The 19426-nt window shown below is 34.3% G+C and overlaps 1 protein-coding gene across 7 annotated transcripts in view; it reads right to left on the bottom strand.

Moving 5' to 3' along the window:
- PHIP (pleckstrin homology domain interacting protein) overlaps window positions 1-19426 on the bottom strand; it is a 130528-nt gene that overhangs the window by 12820 nt on the left and 98282 nt on the right. For 6 of the 7 annotated variants that reach the window (XM_021092177.2, XM_021092190.2, XM_021092205.2 and 3 more), the window contains 12 exons: window positions 19116-19235; window positions 17377-17484; window positions 16549-16673; window positions 16336-16418; window positions 13913-14024; window positions 13671-13732; window positions 10802-10957; window positions 9418-9538; window positions 5515-5640; window positions 3807-3876; window positions 3430-3483; window positions 3022-3171 (listed from right to left, as the gene is read on the bottom strand). In XM_021092177.2, coding sequence (XP_020947836.1) covers window positions 3022-3171; window positions 3430-3483; window positions 3807-3876; window positions 5515-5640; window positions 9418-9538; window positions 10802-10957; window positions 13671-13732; window positions 13913-14024; window positions 16336-16418; window positions 16549-16673; window positions 17377-17484; window positions 19116-19235 — 1287 coding nt within the window. Of the gene's footprint in view, window positions 1-3021; window positions 3172-3429; window positions 3484-3806; window positions 3877-5514; window positions 5641-9417; window positions 9539-10801; window positions 11272-13670; window positions 13733-13912; window positions 14025-16335; window positions 16419-16548; window positions 16674-17376; window positions 17485-19115; window positions 19236-19426 lie in introns of all 7 variants that reach the window. The other variant, XR_014807727.1, reaches the window with a different exon arrangement.

Below are 19426 nucleotides of genomic sequence, written 5' to 3'. Positions count from 1 at the left end.
GTATGTCTGACCATAAAGCAAACAGTATTTTTGCCTTTTACAAATAGGGACAATTTTATTTCTTCCTTAACAATCTGCAATACCTTTTATTTCCTTCTCTTGCCTTATTGCAGCGGCTAGAATTTGCAATACTATGTGGAATAGTAGTGATGAGGATGGTCATCTTTGCTTCATTCTCATCTTAAGGGGAAAAGCATGCACGATTAAGTATGATTTTTTAAAAAAGTCATTAATGGTATTTTGTTTTCTTAGATTATATATCTATTTGGCATCCATTCATCACAGGGCGAATTATATTAATTATATTTTCTTATTTTCCATATTCTTGATACTCCGGCATTTTGATGGCTATACAGACCCTTCTAAGGCCTAAGAAACTCTTAGAGATAGCAAAGGTGGTGCTATGAGCACATCTTTCATATGCAAACCAAGCATATCCTTAAGCAGCCCTCAACCCAGTATTTCTTTTGCCCCAAATCACCCCAGAGTCAGGTTATCAGAAAACTAGAGACCACTCCTAAGCCCCAAAGCCCACTGGAGTTATTCAAACAAGTTAATCATAAACTGCTTACTATGTCATGCCCTGTTTTTCTCATGCAAACCTCACATGAGGCTTTGACTTAAACTTTCTTTGCTCCTGTCTTCCACAATCAGACTAAAACCTTGTGCTTCCCCTGTAGCCCAACCTCTCTCTCCTGCTGTTATGAGCAACTAGCCACTTGGACAGAGCCTACAATTACATGGATAATGAATATCATGACACATTGATTTTTATAAACTTTGCAGATTTGGGGAAAATGTTATTAAAATGATATACAAATTTTTGCAGAATTTAGGTTAAAATGGCAAGTTTATTATAAACACCTCATTTTTCTTGGTTCATGCATGGGTTTCCATTACTCAGTACAGTATACAGGAGCTACTCAATATAGCTCTTAAATAGGTGGTGTAGAATATGTAGCATGTTAATTTCATCAAAGAAGTTAACTTTTTAAAATCTTGCTTTGAATATGTAACATGCAAAATGTATTTTAATACAAAGGCTAAAGCATGAAGAGCATGATCTGTCTGAACTCATCTGCTAGAATAAGACTGAAAGTTAACTTAAAATACTTAATTCTGAAGTATAAAAGGCCGATTAACCAGTTTTCTCTCTCTTTTTTTTTTAATGACAGTAATAAGTTAACAGTAAATAGCCCTAAGTCTTCGCACTTCCATCAACAAGTACCACAGAGACAAAACGTCAAATTAAGGTTTTTTTTCTTGTTTCTGCTCCTTTTTCTATGTGAACATTTTTAGCTGGTGGAAGGAAGGGGTTCTAAAATTCATTCTCATTATTTTGAATACAAGAGAGACTGCATTCTTATGTAGCGTTTATTCTTTAAGAATATTACATACACTTACGATGCACCAGATACAGGAGATATAGGCTTTTGCTTTTTGTCAATAAACAAAGAGCTTCTTAATTTGAACCTGAGTTCAACATCAATAAAATGAGTCAGTTAATATACTATATTTAGTCTCAGGTCTCTTCCTTATTTTCTGTATGGTTGCTTTAACTTTTTCCTTTGTCCCTACAGCTTTGACTCTTTGCTATTATTGTAGGTAAAGACTTTTTTTTTCTTATATCCTGCTAAGAAGTTATGTTTTGTCAAATGTTTATCAACCCTAGAAAATTCCCACCATTAACTGCTCAAATATTGCTTCTTCCCAATGACAAAAAAGTCATTTTATGATATTTATCTACTGATGAAATTTCTCTATTTTCAACATTGCAAGTTAGAACACATACATAAAAAAAGATAATGGGAGTTCCCACTGTAGCTAAATGGAAAGGAACCCAACTAGAATCCATGGGAGGATGTGGGTTTGATCCCTGGCCTCGCTCAGTGGGTTAAGGATCCAGTGTTGCCATGAGCTGTGGTGTAGGCTCGGATCTGGAGTTGCTGTGGCTGTAGTGTAGGCTGGCAGGCTACAGCTCCAATTCAGCCCTAGCCTGGGAACTTCCATATGCCATGGGTGCAGCCCTAAGAAGACAAAACAACAACAACAAAAAGATAATGAAGAATGATGATGTCACATCCAGATCATGGTCTCTTATAAAAGATTTAATTTTAATTTGAAACTAAGAATGTTATCTGAATTATATAACCCCCTGCCCTTTTGGCTTTTCAGGGCCACACCCACGGCATATAATGTTCCCAGGCTAGGGGTTGAATCAGAGCTGCAGCTGCCTCCCTACACCACAGCCACAGCAACATGGAATCCAAACTGTGTCTGTGACCTATCCCACAACTCATGGCAACAATGGATCCTCAACCCACTGAGTGAGGCCAGGGATTGAACCCATGTCTTCATGGATACTAGTTGGGTTCATAAGCCACTGAGCCACAATGGGAACTCCCTGAATTATACAACCTTTAATAACTGAAAAAAGGAATTAAAAACACTTTAAGTTAGATTTAGATTGCTAAGACTGCATGCAAAAATAAAAACCTGTAACATGTTTAGTCAAACTTTTTAACATGAATTTCAGAGGTCATAAATTGGCATCATCTAAATATATAATAAAGCCACTTTAAATGTATATATAGTGCAATTTTAAAAGTATTGTAATGTTTAATAATAACTAGTAATATTCTCATTCCATGTCTGTAAGGAATTCTATAAGCAAGTTTAGATTAGGTATTATTATTCTTGTTTCCTAAATAATTTCCATAATAAATTCATGGAATTATAATGGAGAAAAAATATTAAAAATATATTCAGATATGAAAAAAAAAACTACTTGCACAAAACTGCACAACTGGTAGGAGGCAGAGCTGGAATCATAACCCAGTTCTTTGAAGTCTTAGGGTTACTTCTGTTTTTACCACACAGTTCAATTTAGATGCTCCATATAACCAAATGAGAACATGCATGAAATAATAAAGAAATAAACTATACTCATAAAAATAAATGGAAAACTGTCATGGATAAGATATATATGTGTGTATGTATATATACACAGGTATATCTTACTGGATATTCAAGAAGATCTACTGGCTGGCGGAAAGGCTCAGAATCTTCACACTGAAATATGAGATTTAACAATTCTTGACATTGTTTCTTCCACGCTTGAATATCATAAGACTGAGCTCTGTTACGCAATCTTCTTCTAGGCTGATGGTCCTAAAATAAAAATGTTCAAATATATTAATAAAATATCACATATGATAAAATTTTTATTTTTAGTATTTGATTACTAGATAATACACAGTAATTCTAATAAAAGGAAACATCAATTGCCTAGTTCTTAAAACCACGCATTTTAGTGATAGAAACTGGGAAGTAAGACTTAATCTGTCTTTAAAAATACTAAGAGTAAAAAAATGCTCAATACATTTTAATTCATCTAAAGTACTTCTGTTAAAACAAAAAACTTACTACCTTCCTTTTCCGGGTAGAAGTTCCTGGTACATCAGCATCTTCTTTCTCTTCTTCCTTTGAAGCAAGAATACATCAGATTCATAAAGTATTCTATTCTAGGTTTCACTATAATCTATAATTGTTTCATACCAACTATCTCCTTTACACTTTGGAAAACCTATAATATTCATGATGCTGGAATACTTTATTGACTCTGAGAAGTCTCCCTCCACCCGCTGCTTTAAAAAAATGTAACTATAACACAAACTGGAATCATTTTTTAAAGTTAACTATAGCATAAGGCAGAAATAATTTTCATAACGGCATTTATTTATCTGAAAACTCTTATATGTAAATTTCTTTAACCAATGTAGTAATGGTAATGAAATATTAAATACCTCAGAGTCAGACAAAACTTTCTTCTTCATTGAATTGTAGAGCGGAATTATGTTATAACAAGTCTGATCCCTAAATAACAAGGAAATGTTAGTATGTAAGATTGGAGTCACGAGATTTTTCTTTCCCTTTAAATCTGTTACTAAAACCAGATTAAGACAAAACTTGAAGCTGAAGGCTTTCTTCATCAGGTGACTCCAGAGCCCTAGGCACACACACCTGCCCTTGCCCCTCCACTCTATGTGAAGCCTCCACTCTGGCCTACCACTTTCCACCACGCCCAATTCCCACTCCCAGGGTTTGCTCAGGTCACTACTGTGCCCAGAATGCCTTCCTTCCTCAGCCTACAAAGGATAGCTAATATACCTCCTGTCTTCTAATTCTCCTTTCATTCCATTTCTTTTTGGCTATTCTCGCAGCGTCTGAAAGTTCCCAGGCCAGGGAATGAACTCGTACCACAGCTGCAACCTGTGCCACAGCCTTGGCAATGCCAGATCCTTAACCTGTTGCACCAAATGGGAATTTCCCTTTTATTCTTAAATGTAGGCATTTCCTAAAATTTCGTCCTTAGCCATCTTCCCTTGACATTATATATACATATGTATATATGTATGGATGTCTATATACATAATGTCAAAATATATATATCTGCATTTATATGTGTTAATGAACTCCAGATTCCTATAATTTGGTCTGACTCTTCTCCTGAGATTTCTGTTACTATCTAAAATTCTGTACATCTAAACATAACTGTCACTTTCCTCTCTTTTTTTTTTTAACTTAAAAGAAAAAATTCTCAGAGCAATGCATGGTTTCTCATTATTCTTTCCCTTGCCTCCTCCTTATAAACCCAATAGTTGGCCAAGTTCTGTCATTCTACCTTCAAAATCTCTCTGCATCTGCCTCTTTTCCACTTCCATAAATTAAGCCTCCATCACTTCTTACTTGGTCAGCTGCAGCAGTCAATCTACAGTTGAATTAATATTTTTAAGGCACAATGTGTGTTGTTATTCACATGTTAAAATAATTTCAATGGTCCCTTGCTTTTTGTCTCTTTCCTATGTTAACATCAGATAATGTAGTCAAATTAATATATATTTTTTTGTCTTAGTATGGGATTAATGAATGAGGAGGTAAACTTGACTTTGAAGAAGAACCTTGAATGTTAAATTCAGTTTCCTGCTGACCTATTTAATACTTGTTCATAAACTTGACAAGAGCAATATAATGTTAAGATGCAAGGTTCTCAAATCAAATGGCAGACACTCATTTACTGTGAAAATTAAACATGTTAACCTGTAAAAGATTCAATTTCCCTTAATTGTAAATTCCAGATAATGATCTCTTCCATTTGTAAGATTATTTGACTTAGAAGAAGGGCTAATTTAGGTGTGACATTACACATTCAATAAAAGCCTATTATTAAATTATCCAAACTTGGATTTAGAAAAAGATCCATGTTTTCTAAAGTTAACTTCAAGACACAATTATAAAACAGTCTCTATTATTTCGATTATCAGCCAATAAAATGTGCCATTTCTTTAGACAAAGACATTATATGCTTCCTATTTTGAGTGGACTATGTTTATTCAGAACCGCATGTGACACGTGCATTAAAAATGACTGTATTCTATGTTTTGACATTTTTGATTTAAAAATACTGCCAGTAGTTATTACAGTAATATAATTAAGTGTGGAAAAATAACTCACTTTATAAAATGTAGAAGAAGATCAGTCACAAATTTAGCAGATTTCACAATAGGGCTTCCAGGCTCATTAAATGTTCGCGTATTATGCTCTATATATCGAACTTCCCACATTAAGGAAGAAACCCGCCTTTAAACAAACAAAATGCAGAAGTCTTATTAACCTCTATATATTTAGAAACATATGCAAACATTTTTAAAACTAAGACATTCTGACTTTTCACAATTGCAGTCTTTAATCAGTTATAAAACTCGCACTTTAAAAAGCTGTTTTCGAAAAACAGAACCTCATCTTTAGGAGAAAAAAAAAAGAAGTAGCAACATTATGTATTTGCACAGAAAATGTCTGGATTTGATACATTAGACTATCAAAAGGGCCTTCCTAAAAGGAAGATAAATTGTAAGAAGAGTACCAGGAGAAGAGAAACAGTGAAAGTTTAAGTTTTGGCTTTACATATTCCTTTCATGCATGGTGTCATTTTTGGTAATAAGTATATCCAACTTTTTACATTAAATAGGAAATAAGCAATTTCAATCTAATTCTAATACTGGTAACCTAATGACATGTCAAAGTGAAAAGCTAACTGATGGCCTACTTATGACACACAAAAATATGAAAACATGGTGACATGTTAGTTTACAAAAACCTTAACTAAATAATTTTTTTCTTTTTTAAATAGAATTGACAATACAGTTGACCCTTGGACAATGGGGGAGTTAGGGGTTCTGACTCCCCCTTGAAGTTTAAAATCTGAGTACAACTTTGGAGTTGGCACTCGATATCCACAGTTCTGCATTTATGGATTCAACCAACCACAGATCTACTATAGGTACGTATTTATTGAAAAAAAAAATCCGCATATAAGAAGATCTGTGCAGTTCAAACCCATGTTGTTCAAGAGTTAACTGTACTAAAATTTTGATGTTTTAATATTTTATATCTATAACAAAAGAAAACTCAAGACAATTTTTAGAATATCATCTAATATGTGGTCCCACTTAAAACAAGGAAGAAAATATTCAGAAAACCTTACTGATGTGTGAACAGAAAACAATCATATGGAATTAAAAACATATTATATAAACCTGTGGACAAAGAAGCATTCAAAAAGCTTCTGTGCATTTCAAATAGCATTTATAAGGCTCATTTTAAAAAGAAATTTCTTAGTATGTGGTTTTTATTTTTACGGTTTTTTTGTTGCACCCATGGCATATTTAAGTTCCCAGGCCAGGGATCAAATTTGAGTCACAGATGTGGAAATGCCAGATTGGATCCTTAACCCACTGCACAACAGCAGGAACTCCTATAAAGCTCTTACAATAGGTTCTAATAATAGAATCACAGCCTGTTTTCAGAGTACTTTATAGAAATTAAGTAAGAATAAGAATAAAATAAGGCATTAGGGGTTCAAAAAAAGACTGAAACTAGGAGTTTCCATTGCGGCTCAGTGGTAACAAACCCGACTAGTATCCATTAAGATGTGGGTTCCATCCCTGGCCCCGCTCAGTGGGTTAGGGATCCAGCGTTGCCTTGAGCTGCAGTATAGTTCACAGACTTGGCATAGATCTGGCATTGTTGTGGCTATGGCATAAGCTGGCAGCTTGCAGCTTGCAGCTCCAATTTGACCACAGCCAGGGAACTTCCATATGCCATGGGTGAGGCCCTAAAAAGAAGAAAAAGACTAAACCAGAAAGTTTAAGAGAAGAAAACTATAAACTGTAAGAAGTCTAAAGCCAATGAGCGAAGAAGCAAAAAAAAGCTTGCAACAGTGAAATAGCACATAAAGGCATTATTATCATGAAATAAGAACATAACTCGGGTCTACAATTCCATTAGCTGGTTGAAAACAGGCCATTTCTAATTTAAGTAAGAACTGTGTTCCAGAAGATTTTTTCCTATACTGGTTACTCAGCTAGGCTAATGCCGAAAAGCTTTATTAAGCCGTAATGTATATTGAAATATAATACATCTTAGCAATTATCATGTTGAGGAGAATTTATTTGTGATAGTATATTTCTAACAACTGCAGGAGATGCTAGAAGTTTATCTTTCTAGATGTAGTCCAACAACTAGCATGTAGAAAATTTTCTCACTCTTATACTTCCATGACTTTTTCCATCTCTAAAGCACTAGGTTTAACTCCTAAGGTTTAACAATTTAGGGATCTAAGGAAAAAGGATATAGTTAAGAATTTATTCTTTGTTTTGCTCTGACCTTTTAACATGTGATGTAGAAAAAGATTCATTTAAGTGTGCTTCAAGGGGAAGATGGCTGGGGAGGTACATTTCACAGATGATTTCCTTTGCACCTCAACGCTTCTGACAAATACTAATAACAAAGCAGCGGCAGAAATACCCAATAAGATCAGAAAAACCTTCAGAACCTGAAGTCTCATATCTTAGTTTTCTTTATTCCCAATGGTTCTCAGTCAACTGATTCTGCCCAGCCTGAGACATCTGGCAATGTCTGGAGACACCTGGTTTTTACAACTAGAGGCTGCTCTAGGCACTTGAAGAGGAGGGGCACAGGACAGCCTTTCACAATGCACGATTTTCCAGTCCTCGATGTTAGTAACGCTTTTGTTGAGAAACCCTACTTTAGTAAGGAATAACGAATGGTGCTTTCAGTGCCAGGTACATACAGTACCAAATTAGAATTATAATTGAAGTAATAAAAAAGAACTAAAGGCACACTTTACATTGAAAAGTATGAATACAAAATATGATGAAAAATTTCCCTAAGTTAAATAAATAATAGTATAAAGAACTCCAGTAACATAAAACTGGTCACAAAAACAAGATTTTAATACAGTATTATTTAAAACACTTGCAGGCTTGCTAAGCAAAACTCAAAAAAATGTGAAAACAAAGTACGATTTTGCTACGTGAAAACAACAGACTTAATCTCACTTTTTTGAGGGGGCCACGCCTGTGGCGTGTGAAAGTTCCCAGGCCAGGGATTGAACCAGCACCACAGCAATGACCAGAGACACAGGAGTGACAATGCTATATCCTTTACCCACTGAGCCACCAGGGAACTCCTAATCTCACTTTTTGATAAGACATTTTAGGCAAATAAACCTATAAGGTGTGACCAAAATTAGAACTCAATGTTTATCAAAACTGTTAAACAGAAGATGCAAATTAAGTGAAGTGACATCTTTTTTAAATTCTAGTTTTATTTCAAGCTAACCTACAATTATGAAAAGTATCTTAAATTTTCCCAATTTCATATTTTAGAAGTATTCATGCGCTAAATAAATAAGAAAATATACAATTTTTATATTACTCTATGAAAAACCCATCAACAAATATTTCAATATGATGCTTGGGGGAAAATGAAATACACTGGATTGCTGTCTGAAATACAACATGAAGACAGTGATCATCAATTCATATTTGTATCTAGGAGTCATACTGTAAGTGTGGTCTACAGATGAGCAGCACATTTCAAGACTGGAACTTGTTTGAAATGCAGAATCTCAGGTCCTACTCTAAACCTACTAAACTAGAATATGCATTTTATTAAAAAAATTTTATTACAGTTGATTTACAATGTTCTGTCAATTTCTGCTTAAAGTGACATATTTACACACACACATTCTTTTTCTCATATTATCTTCCATCATGTTCCCTCACAAGTGACTAGATATAGTTCCCTGGGCTATACGGCAGGATCTCATTGCTTATCCATTCTAAAGGCAATAGTCTGCATCTGTTACCCCCAGACTCCCAGTCTATCCCACTCCTTCCCTCTCCCTGTCAGATTCTGCATTTTTAATGAGATCTCCAAGGTAATTTGAATGCATGTTAAAGTTTGAGAAGCACTGCTACAGAAGATCAGTAAAACGGTGAAAAGAACCTTTAGCTTTCTTTTGGTATTAGTTATGCAGCAAAGTGTTCTAACCTGTAAAACCTGTTTTCCAGTCTCTGTTTAATTGTACTTAAATCCGTTGGATAGGCCACGACAGTGCAATACATGGGATAGGCTTGCAGATCCACAGGGGCCACGAATGCTGAAGCAATATCTAAGATAAGCAAATTAAGTTTACAAATTTATTTTTGTATTACAATTCTGCTTGAATTAAGCCTTAAGTATTAATCCACACAACCACTGGTCTAGCATTGTCTTTTGATAGAAAATACATACAGTTTAGCTAACACAGAGCCTCACTTTTTGTCTACATTTATGCTGCAAAATTCTAGGAGTATTTGTTATAGAGTTCTTAGAAGAAAAGAGATAAAAGGTAATATATAAATCTGACCTATTAAAGAACATTCATATATATTACTATAATTAAAATTTGGTCATTCCTGAATCTACTGTTATGTGTTTGACAGCAACTATTTTTTTTTTTCTTTTCTTTTCTTTTTTTTTTTTGCTTTTTAGGGCTGACCCTGTGGCATATGGAAGTTCCCAGGCTAGGCAGTGAACTGGAGCTGCAGCTGCTGGCCTATGCCACAGCCACAGCAATGCCAGATCCTTAACCCACTAATCAAGGCCATGGATCCAACCTGCATCCTCATGGACAGCAGTGGAGTGTGTAACCAGCTGAGTCACAACAGGCAGTCCAGTAACTGTTTTGACATAAAAATTACTAAAATTATTTAAGACAGTATTTGAGACTGTAATTTATAAAGTGTTGCCATCTCATAAAAGACTTCAGATGAAAATATCATCTAATATGTGGTTCCAATGTCTTGATGTTAATTTCTCCCATAGACTCTTTGAAGCTGATTACTTACTGAAAGAGTAAGTTAGTAAAACCAACACACTAGTTTAGAGATACTTTAGGTGCTCACAGTTCAGATAATCAAGTGTTGTGGCCACTGTTCTTTTTTCCTTTTTTTAAATGAAGCAAAGCAGTTCCCTCTCCTTCCCCTTTACAAATACTCCATTGTGTATATGTACATCAACTTCAGAGGAAAACTGGTAATAGCTACCCATATAATTACAATTCAGCTATCAGCCCTCCTCCACCAATTCACATCATGTCAACTTGAATATATGTCAAGGATTCTTAAAATAGGTTCTGAAGGATCTAGATTTTTCAACCATATCCCTGGCATTTCTGGGGCCCCTCATTCTGAAATTCAACTATAGCAATCCCATTTATAACTATTTTAGATATTTGAGTTCCATGTAACATCTCATTAAAACAAAATTCCACTTAAAAATATTAGACTTATGATACTGTAGAAAAAAACTGCTTGAATAGTAGTACTCTTCCCCTTTTCCTCTGCTTTCTGGCAAATTTTTTCTATCTATATTCATGTGTTACTATATTTACCTAGTGTCATCAACTGGTTTATTCCTGTAACAATTCTTTCACATTCTTCATCCCTGGGATTGGAACCCCATTCTCCATCAAGAGGCTTATAGATCAATGATCGGCATTCAACATCAGTTAAAGGAACACTGGTACCTAGTTCCTCAGGAAATACAGCTGAAATACAAAGTAAGAAAAGCAGATTTAGAGAAAATATGTGCAATTTACTAATATTCAAGTTACCTTTAGAACTTAGAGTTGAGAAGTTCCCATTGTGGCACAGCAGAAGCGAATCCGATTAGGAATGATGAGGTTGCAGGTTTGATCCCTGGCCTTGCTCGGTGGGTTAAGGATCCAGCGTTACCCTGAGCTGTGGCGTAGGTCACAGACATGGCTCAGATCCCACGTTGCTGTGGCTGTGGCATAGGCTGGCAGTTGCAGTTCCGATTCGACCCACAGCCCGGGAACCTCCATATGCCACAGGTGGGGCCCTAAAAAGACAAAAGACAAAAATAAATAAACAAATAAATAAATAACAGAGTTGATACTGACATAAAATTAAAGTATAATTTTGTAAAGATTTGGTTAAGTATATTCTTTATTTTCATTAAAGGGAAGTATGTTTCAAGGTCAGTAAAATTTATTCTTTAAAACATTTACTTCGTAAATACATGAGTACATAACTACTTCCCCCAAATTATACCTGACAACTTGTTCTATTATCAGCTACAGGTGAAGGAGAAAGTAGTCCTATTAAATGATGCAAATTTTAAAGTTTTCTAGTCATTTCATAATCTCCACATTAACTTCAATAAAATATACCAGGTGAACCTCAACTAAAGTGGTATTTTCTCAGAAATACTTCAATCAAAGCCTCAGTTTTTTATTTTATTTTTTTAATGTAGGAACAGAGAATAATTATGAATAGTGACAGATGATTCATATGTTTTTTGCTCTTAAATGTCGAAGGTATGCTTTCTGCATGCCTGAATTTTTAACAGAACCTTTAAGAGAATTATTAGGGGATGGTGGTGACATAAAATCTACAAGTCTGCCAGAGTTCCTGTCGTGGCTCAGTGGTTAACGAATCCGACTAGGAACCATGAGGTTGCAGGTTCGATCCCTGGCCTTGCTCAGCAGGTTAAGGATCCAGTTTTGCCATGGGCTGTGGTGTAGGTTACAGACGCGGCTTGGATCCCACGCTGCTGTGGTGTAGGCTGGCAGCTGCAGCTCCAATTAGACCCCTAGCCTGGGAACCTTCATATGCCATAGGAACGGCCTAAGAAATGGCAAAAAGACAAAAAAAAAAAAAAAAAAAAAAAAAATCTACAAGTCTGCCAAACAACTTTTTCTTTGAACTAGAATTCATATGAGAAAAATTTGGAAATATGCTATTTGTTTACAAAATTCTTCCTTTCCCAAAATATAACTAAACTCTATGAATGCATATATATGTGTATCCAAATAGAACAACAAAAATCACCCCTCCAACACAGAGCAATATATTTATGTAGGAAATAAGAAGTATTACTGTCACTGATTCATTTTAAGAACTACCTCAGGCATTACAACACCAATTAGCTTCATTTCTTGCATATTCCCAAAGGTCTGATCTGATTTCAAATTCAAACCTCACTCACAAAGGAGAGAAATGAAACCAGAAGATAAGCCATGTAATACAAGTTAAGATATTTTATAGTTTTAAAAAGCTCTTAACTTAGCAATGAGATGCAAAAACACACTATTGGTATTGGTATTTCACAGTGATAATTTCTAGAAAGGACTAGTTTTGGAACATCAGCATGACCATTTTCTCATTTCTAAGATTTACCAGACTGGTTTTACTTTTCCCACATTATCTTTTCTTTGACTTTTTAGAATACAATAACTAGAAAGTAACTGCATTTATAAATCATTATTTCTACTATGTTACAAGTCAAATTTTTTCCTTTTTGTTTTTCAAATTCTTTATTTTTATTTGATAATAAAAGTAACGTACTATTAAAAAATCAAATAGAGAATAATTTAAAAGACAGTCTGTGGAAGTGCTTATATCCCCACCCTTTATAAGTAATCATTATTAATAATCTGGAATATATCCTTTTAAACCTTTTTAGGCATATACAATTGTATACTGTATTTTTTTAAACTGAAACAAAACTGGGCAACAAAATAGAAAATGCAATCTTGAGGCTTCAGCCACATTAGAAGTCTTTTTTCAGTTTCAGATGTCATACTTGCTGCCTAAGGCTAACTCCCAAATCCTAAGGTAATGTGTCAGGCCATATAGCAGTTGTTATTAATTATAATTACCTACTCACTGAGCCCTTACATGTGTGTCAGGCTCTATAATAAGCACTTTACACATATGATATAATTTAATCCTCATAGCAGCCCTGTAAGGAATATTAGTTTATATAATTTCAAAGGGTGAATCCTAAGAATCTGGAGGCTGGAGATGAACTTGCCAAGATAGCAGAGACAAAACACAGCAGAGCTAGGACATGAATCTATGTCTCACTCAAAAGCCTGAACTCTGAGTATTAAGTTGTACGCTAAGTATTCTGCTGGAGTTACAAAAATATCTTTACTCCCAAGTGCTCATCTTCTAGAGTGAATATATGATTAGCCAAACGGTACCATATTTTGCTGTAATTAATTTCAATCTTCCCTGTTAAACTATAAATTCCAAGTGGTCAAGGATTATGTCCATCTTGTTTGCTGTTATGCCTCCTTCACCCATAACAGATGTGTAGTAAGTATTTGCGGAATGAATATTTTCTACATGGCCTTCATTAAGAACTCTTTGTAGTTGCAAGTTAGCCAATTGACTTTTTATTTAAGCAATTAAATCCATAATACAGACACAAAAAGCCCAACATACACTTACCATTATTAGGAATAAGCTCCATATCCCAAGGACTCATCTTTTCTGTATCTCCATTGTCCCAGCTTAAAGGAAGGAAAATCTTTACATTAAAAAAATCTAAACATTATATTGTAATTTTAATAAAATCACATTGTAAAATAATTAGTTTAGTCTTTAAAGGTAGTTATCTTTATCATTTTATTAACAGAAGGGGAAAACATTCAAAGCAAGTCAGACTGTACCAAAATACAGTAGTTCCTTACCAAACATTGTAACACTGAAACAAACTATCAGGGTACTCAGGCTGAAGAGGTTCCTGGCTTTCAATTGTTCCAAACCACCAGGCATCATCTATAACTGATCTGAATCGGTCACCTGGGCAAGAATAAAAGCCACCTCATTAACTCTGAAATGAACTGCTGCTGCTGTTACTCCTTTTCCCCAAAGTATACCTTTAAGATACTTAAACTGCCTATATGATTTTAGGAGACATGAAAAATGACTTATACAGTCCAAAATAAAGAAGTAAATAAATAAAATCAGGGAAAAAATTATTTAATAAGCACACCTGCAGTGTGACTTATCACTTTTCAGTACCATTTTTTACATTTTATTAGGGCAAGGAAAAATTCACTCAAACATTTTTACCAATCTAGCATTTTAAATTCATCATTAGGAATATGCACAAATTTTTCATTCAAATAAAAATACAGTTAGATAATTTTTCTCAACAAATATTTATAATCTATCTTTAATTCCTTACTTTCCGTAGGCAAGTTTCTCCAACCAACAATTAAGATTCCAGCCTAAAAACAAAACAAACACAAAAATCCAACCTGCCTTCCTTTGTCTCAATCACCCTTAAGTTACTGACACTCATCTACAGACTCACTTTCCCTTTCCTACAGAAACAAATAAAAATGAAACAAAACCAAGTAATCTTTGTAACCCAGACAGCACTCCTCACATCTTTCTTACCCAACAGCATTCAGCTATTGTCATATTACTGAAACTGCTTTCCTCAAAGACCCTAAAATAGCTATTTTCTCAGCATCCTTCTGTGTAATATAAAAACTGTAAACTACTCCTCTCTTTTTGTCATGCTTTCCTCTTTCTTGGCTTTCACAGAACTTGGTGATTCTTCTCCAGAAGTTTATAAAGACATATTGGCACCCCTCAATATGTGTGGGGGATTGATTGGTTTCAGGATTCCTGTAGATACCCAAAACCTGTGGATGCTCAACTACCATGTATAAAATAACATTCATTTGCATACAACCTACGCACACCACCTAGACTTGAAACCATCTCTAGACTGTTTATGATACCTAATACAATGTATTACATCTCAATGCATACCCCCCCACACACACCACTTCACTCTTGGAGGATGTTTTCTGGACTTGTTGTTTTAGAGACTTGTTAGATGGACGCTATGCTGTGACTTCTGTTGACAGGAATTCTGTTGGGAATTCCTTTTGGCTCTTTCCTGTTCTGGATTTCCTATCTCCTGCAGAGATTCCATGTCTTTTTCTTTCTTGGTATATTCCTTTTTTGAGGGAACCCATCTTTCAAAGCTTCCAGAGCAATGGTACATGGGATGTAAATTTTTTTTGATAACTCCCTTGTTCCTAATTTTGATGACCTGCATTTCCCTAATTTTTAATTTTTATAGCACACATATAAATTCCTAAATTTACCAAGACCAAAAAGAAATGATAAATCACATTAATGCCTTCTGATGGCACTGGAGGGAGGATGAAATGCTATATCAAATGCTGTGCTTTTTCAGTCCCAATATGCCATACAGGTATTACACTCTTCTGGAAGATGACAGAGTGGCCCTGTCTGAAATTTTCAAAATACTCTAGTGAATAGCACACCCATTTGTATACAAAAATTAATGCACCTTAGGAGTTCCCGTCGTGGCTCAGTGGTTAACGAATCCGACTAGGAACCATGAGGTTGCGGGTTCAATCCCTGGCCTTGCTCAGTGGGTTAATGATCCAGCATCCAGCGTTGCCGTGAGTTGTGGTGTAGGTTGCAGACATGGCTCAGATCCCGCATTGCTGTGGCTCTGGCACAGGCTGGCAGCTACAGCTCCAATTAGACCCTTAGCCTGGGAACCTCCATATGCCACGGAAACAGCCCAAGAAATGGCAAAAAGACAAAAAAAAAAAAAAAAAAAAAAAATTAATGCACCTCAAATACCTGAAAAATATTATGAATTTTTTAGTTTTTTTGAGTCTTTTCTACAATATTAATTTTAATTTCAACAGAATTAACAATAAAAGAAAAATGTCAATCTAGTTTTATAGTTCCAGTCCAAATTATTAAATATTTTGAACTGAAGACTTCTTTTGCTTCAACTTTGAATTCTATCATGAATAGTTTTGGATAAAAATTTAATTCAATACATGTAACAGTTAAAAGAATAGCTATAAACAATCTTATATACAATAATGAAATGTAAAAGAGAAAATATTTGGAATTACAGCATCAACTAGATTAAAAGTATCTTCATTCAAAAAAAAAAAACAAACTTAAAAAAATTCTACTTTGCTATTAACATTCCTCCAAATGGCAAGATTTCTCTAATTATCTTTATATCTACATTATAAAAAATACTAAATCATCTATTAGCTGAAACAAATAAATACCTAAGGCTTCCATATAAATTACCCACCTATATTCCACCGCCTATATTTTGCATCGTCAAATTGTTGTCTCAAGACTAAGAAATCTATAACATCAGGCATATCATGGTACCTAATTACAAACAGAAACAAATCAATTAGGTCACATACCTACAAATACCAAAAAGACATTCAAATTTATCTGAATCTTGAAAAACAATCTACAATACTAAAAAACCATTGCCTCTTTCAACAGTCCTTACTTCATGGTAAATGATCCACCAGTCAGTTTACCAGTATCAGGATCTAGAAAAGCAAGTTTAAGGCAGCAAAGGGTAGGCAATCCCACTTCATACTTTATGCCAACTATCTTCATCAGTTCCTGTTCCTGAGGAAAATATAGAAAATAAGAAATCACCTTCATGAAATAAATCACAAAATAATCTGTTATAAATAATTTAAAATTTTTTCCATTTTAATACTGATCTAGGTGATTACTCTGTATACATGTAAATCTATTGAGCTGTGTCCTTAAGATCTGTGCACTTAATAGTATGCTAATACGCAAGTTCTATCTCAATTAAAACAGGAAAAGAAAGAAAAAGGAAGTTCATTGAAATAAGAATTTTCCTATACAGTTCCAAAGATCTGCAAATAATTTTAAACTACTGCTAATAAATCTAGAAACATTTTCAAATTTACAAAGATGAAGTTTGCCTTAGATATTAATGTCCAATTCTCACCATAACTACATTTGTGTAGCCAACTTATAAAACTAGAGGAAAATATAAATTTGGTCAATCTTATGTTTCTTTGAAAATTAAACATCTACTCCTTGAGATAGTTTCAATTTAAAAAGGTATCTTCATAATACAGCTTTTCTTTGCTTTTTGGACTGCCCCCGTGGCATGCTTAAGTTCCTGGGCCAGGGACTGAACCTGCATCACAGCAGTGACAACACTGGATTCCTAATCCACTAGGCCACTGGGGAACTCCCTGTGATAGTTTCTTATAATGAAATTTAGTAACACTCAATACAATTTTTCTCTATAACTGCATCTTTTAGGGCTAGTAAGTTATAAACACCATACCCGTAGTTCCATTTTATGCCATGGCTGTTTTTTGGGATTGATACTATAAATTTTATTTTTCCGGGCCATTTCAACATATGCTTCATGTCCTTGTCGGAAATAATAAACCTAAAAAGTTAACAAAGTTATAACTGAAAAATGTGAATGTGTTTCTTTTAACCCAAGATGAAAACTGTAGAAAGCTAAAACTGTAGAAAGAAGTTAATGTCCTTTAAATTAAAAGAAATGCTAATATTTTGATATTTTCTTCCATCTTTTCCTCAGTTGTCCTACTGACACTTAAACATAAACCAAAGTCGTCTAATTGCAGTTATTTTTTGGCTTTTTGGTTTCTTCATTTAATTTTTAGAGTAAAAATAAGTTTATGTCTCACAATAAAGTAAGGTGTAATGAGGGGTCATGCTTAAGTTTATTGTTCACCTACTTTTGTAGCAAGAGGTTTGTACATATGCAGAAAATTTTAAAATGAATATATTTTCACATATATTTTATTCTTATACAGAGAACAAGGCATATATTTACCTTCATTTTATTTATTTACCTTTTATGTTTTTAGGGCCGCACCTGCGGCATATGGAAGTTCCCAGGCCAGGAGTTGCATCGGAGATATAGCTACCAGCCTACACCACAGCCACAGCAATGCAGGATCTGAGCTGCGTCTACAACCTACACCACAGCTCAATGCAATGCCAGATCCTTAACCCACTGAGTGAGGCCAGGGATAGAACCCGTGTCATCATGGATACTAGCTGGGTTCGTTACTGCTGAGCCATGACAGGAACTCCTATCTGCATTTTATAAATTCAAATTTAAATGACTCCTGACTACATACGGTAGAACTGGTACATGAACATAGCAGTCTGACACCAAGTATTCTTCCCACTACTAAAAAATAGGTGAGCCTGTTAAAAAATGCTATTAAGTTTTTAGTAACATTCTGGGATACCTGATAGCCTAGATTCATTCATTCTATTCATTAATTTTATTACTGCTTCAGCTGCCTGGAACTTTAGAGTTATCTACTCTTGCATTAAAGCATTTTTGTTTTATTTTTTTTCACTGTCAACTGCCACCTGTCATTGTCTATTGTGAATTAGTGTGCTCTGCTAAAAAAGCCTTTAATTCTTAGCCAGTTACTGTGAATCTACTGGACACCAGATAACCCTGCCTCTTAACATTTAGGTATAAAATAAGGAGATATGAACTTCTGAGTGAAAATTTTGGTCCAATATCTTATATTTTCATTTCAAAATCACAAGAACATAGTCCAAAATGATGGCCAATCATATTTTCTTAAAAATTATAATTCTAAGATAACAGATTTTTCAAAGATCTAAGAAATTATTAACATTATTTAAATGAAATACTCTTATGAAATAAAATTAAAAATAAAATGCTAAACTTTGTTTTTCCTCTACCACATAAATTTTTTTACTTTAGGAAAAAGAATGCTGGAAATAAAATCCTCTTATTGAAAATACATACTAGTTTTTAAAATGCCAACAAAACTCCTATTCTCTTAAATATTTAACTTGCTATTGCAATTTGTACAGTAGTCTCAAAAAAAGATTATCATTAAAGCTCTCCTAATTTTCCCTTTTTCCATATATAGCTACAAAACATGCAGAATGAGATACTTTGTAAAACTGCTGCAACTTTCCAGAGTTCTCTTTCAAGAGCTATTAAGAAATATTTAAAGTTACTTGAATGAAACAAAGAATACTAAAGTTTAAAAGTACCTCATCACCCATCTGTGGCACAAATGGACATCTTCGAGGAATAGTATCTGTAATCCAGGTTGAAGGTAACCATTCTTCTAATGTTAAGCCATTTTCTGCTAGTTCTCCTACAGCCAATCTCTAAGAATTTAGAAAAATATAAAGTAATATTAACATAAACACATTCATCTACCAATCTACCCTTTAAAATAACTACAAAGGTCGTTAAATAAATAAAAGGGGGAAGGGAATCTTTCTACAAAATGTATATTCTTTAAGTATTAAAAGCCTTATTCTGGGAATAAGATTATTTAATTAATTCAAACAGAATT

This window comes from Sus scrofa, chromosome 1, assembly GCF_054392235.1.
Source record: "Sus scrofa isolate SSC_HxYL_T2T_F1_AM1 chromosome 1, Sscrofa_HxYL_maternal_Yorkshire_Landrace_v2.0, whole genome shotgun sequence".
Taxonomy (NCBI): domain Eukaryota; kingdom Metazoa; phylum Chordata; class Mammalia; order Artiodactyla; family Suidae; genus Sus; species Sus scrofa.
The sequence above is the reverse complement of the archived record's forward strand: the minus strand, read 5'-3'. Positions and strand labels throughout refer to the sequence as shown.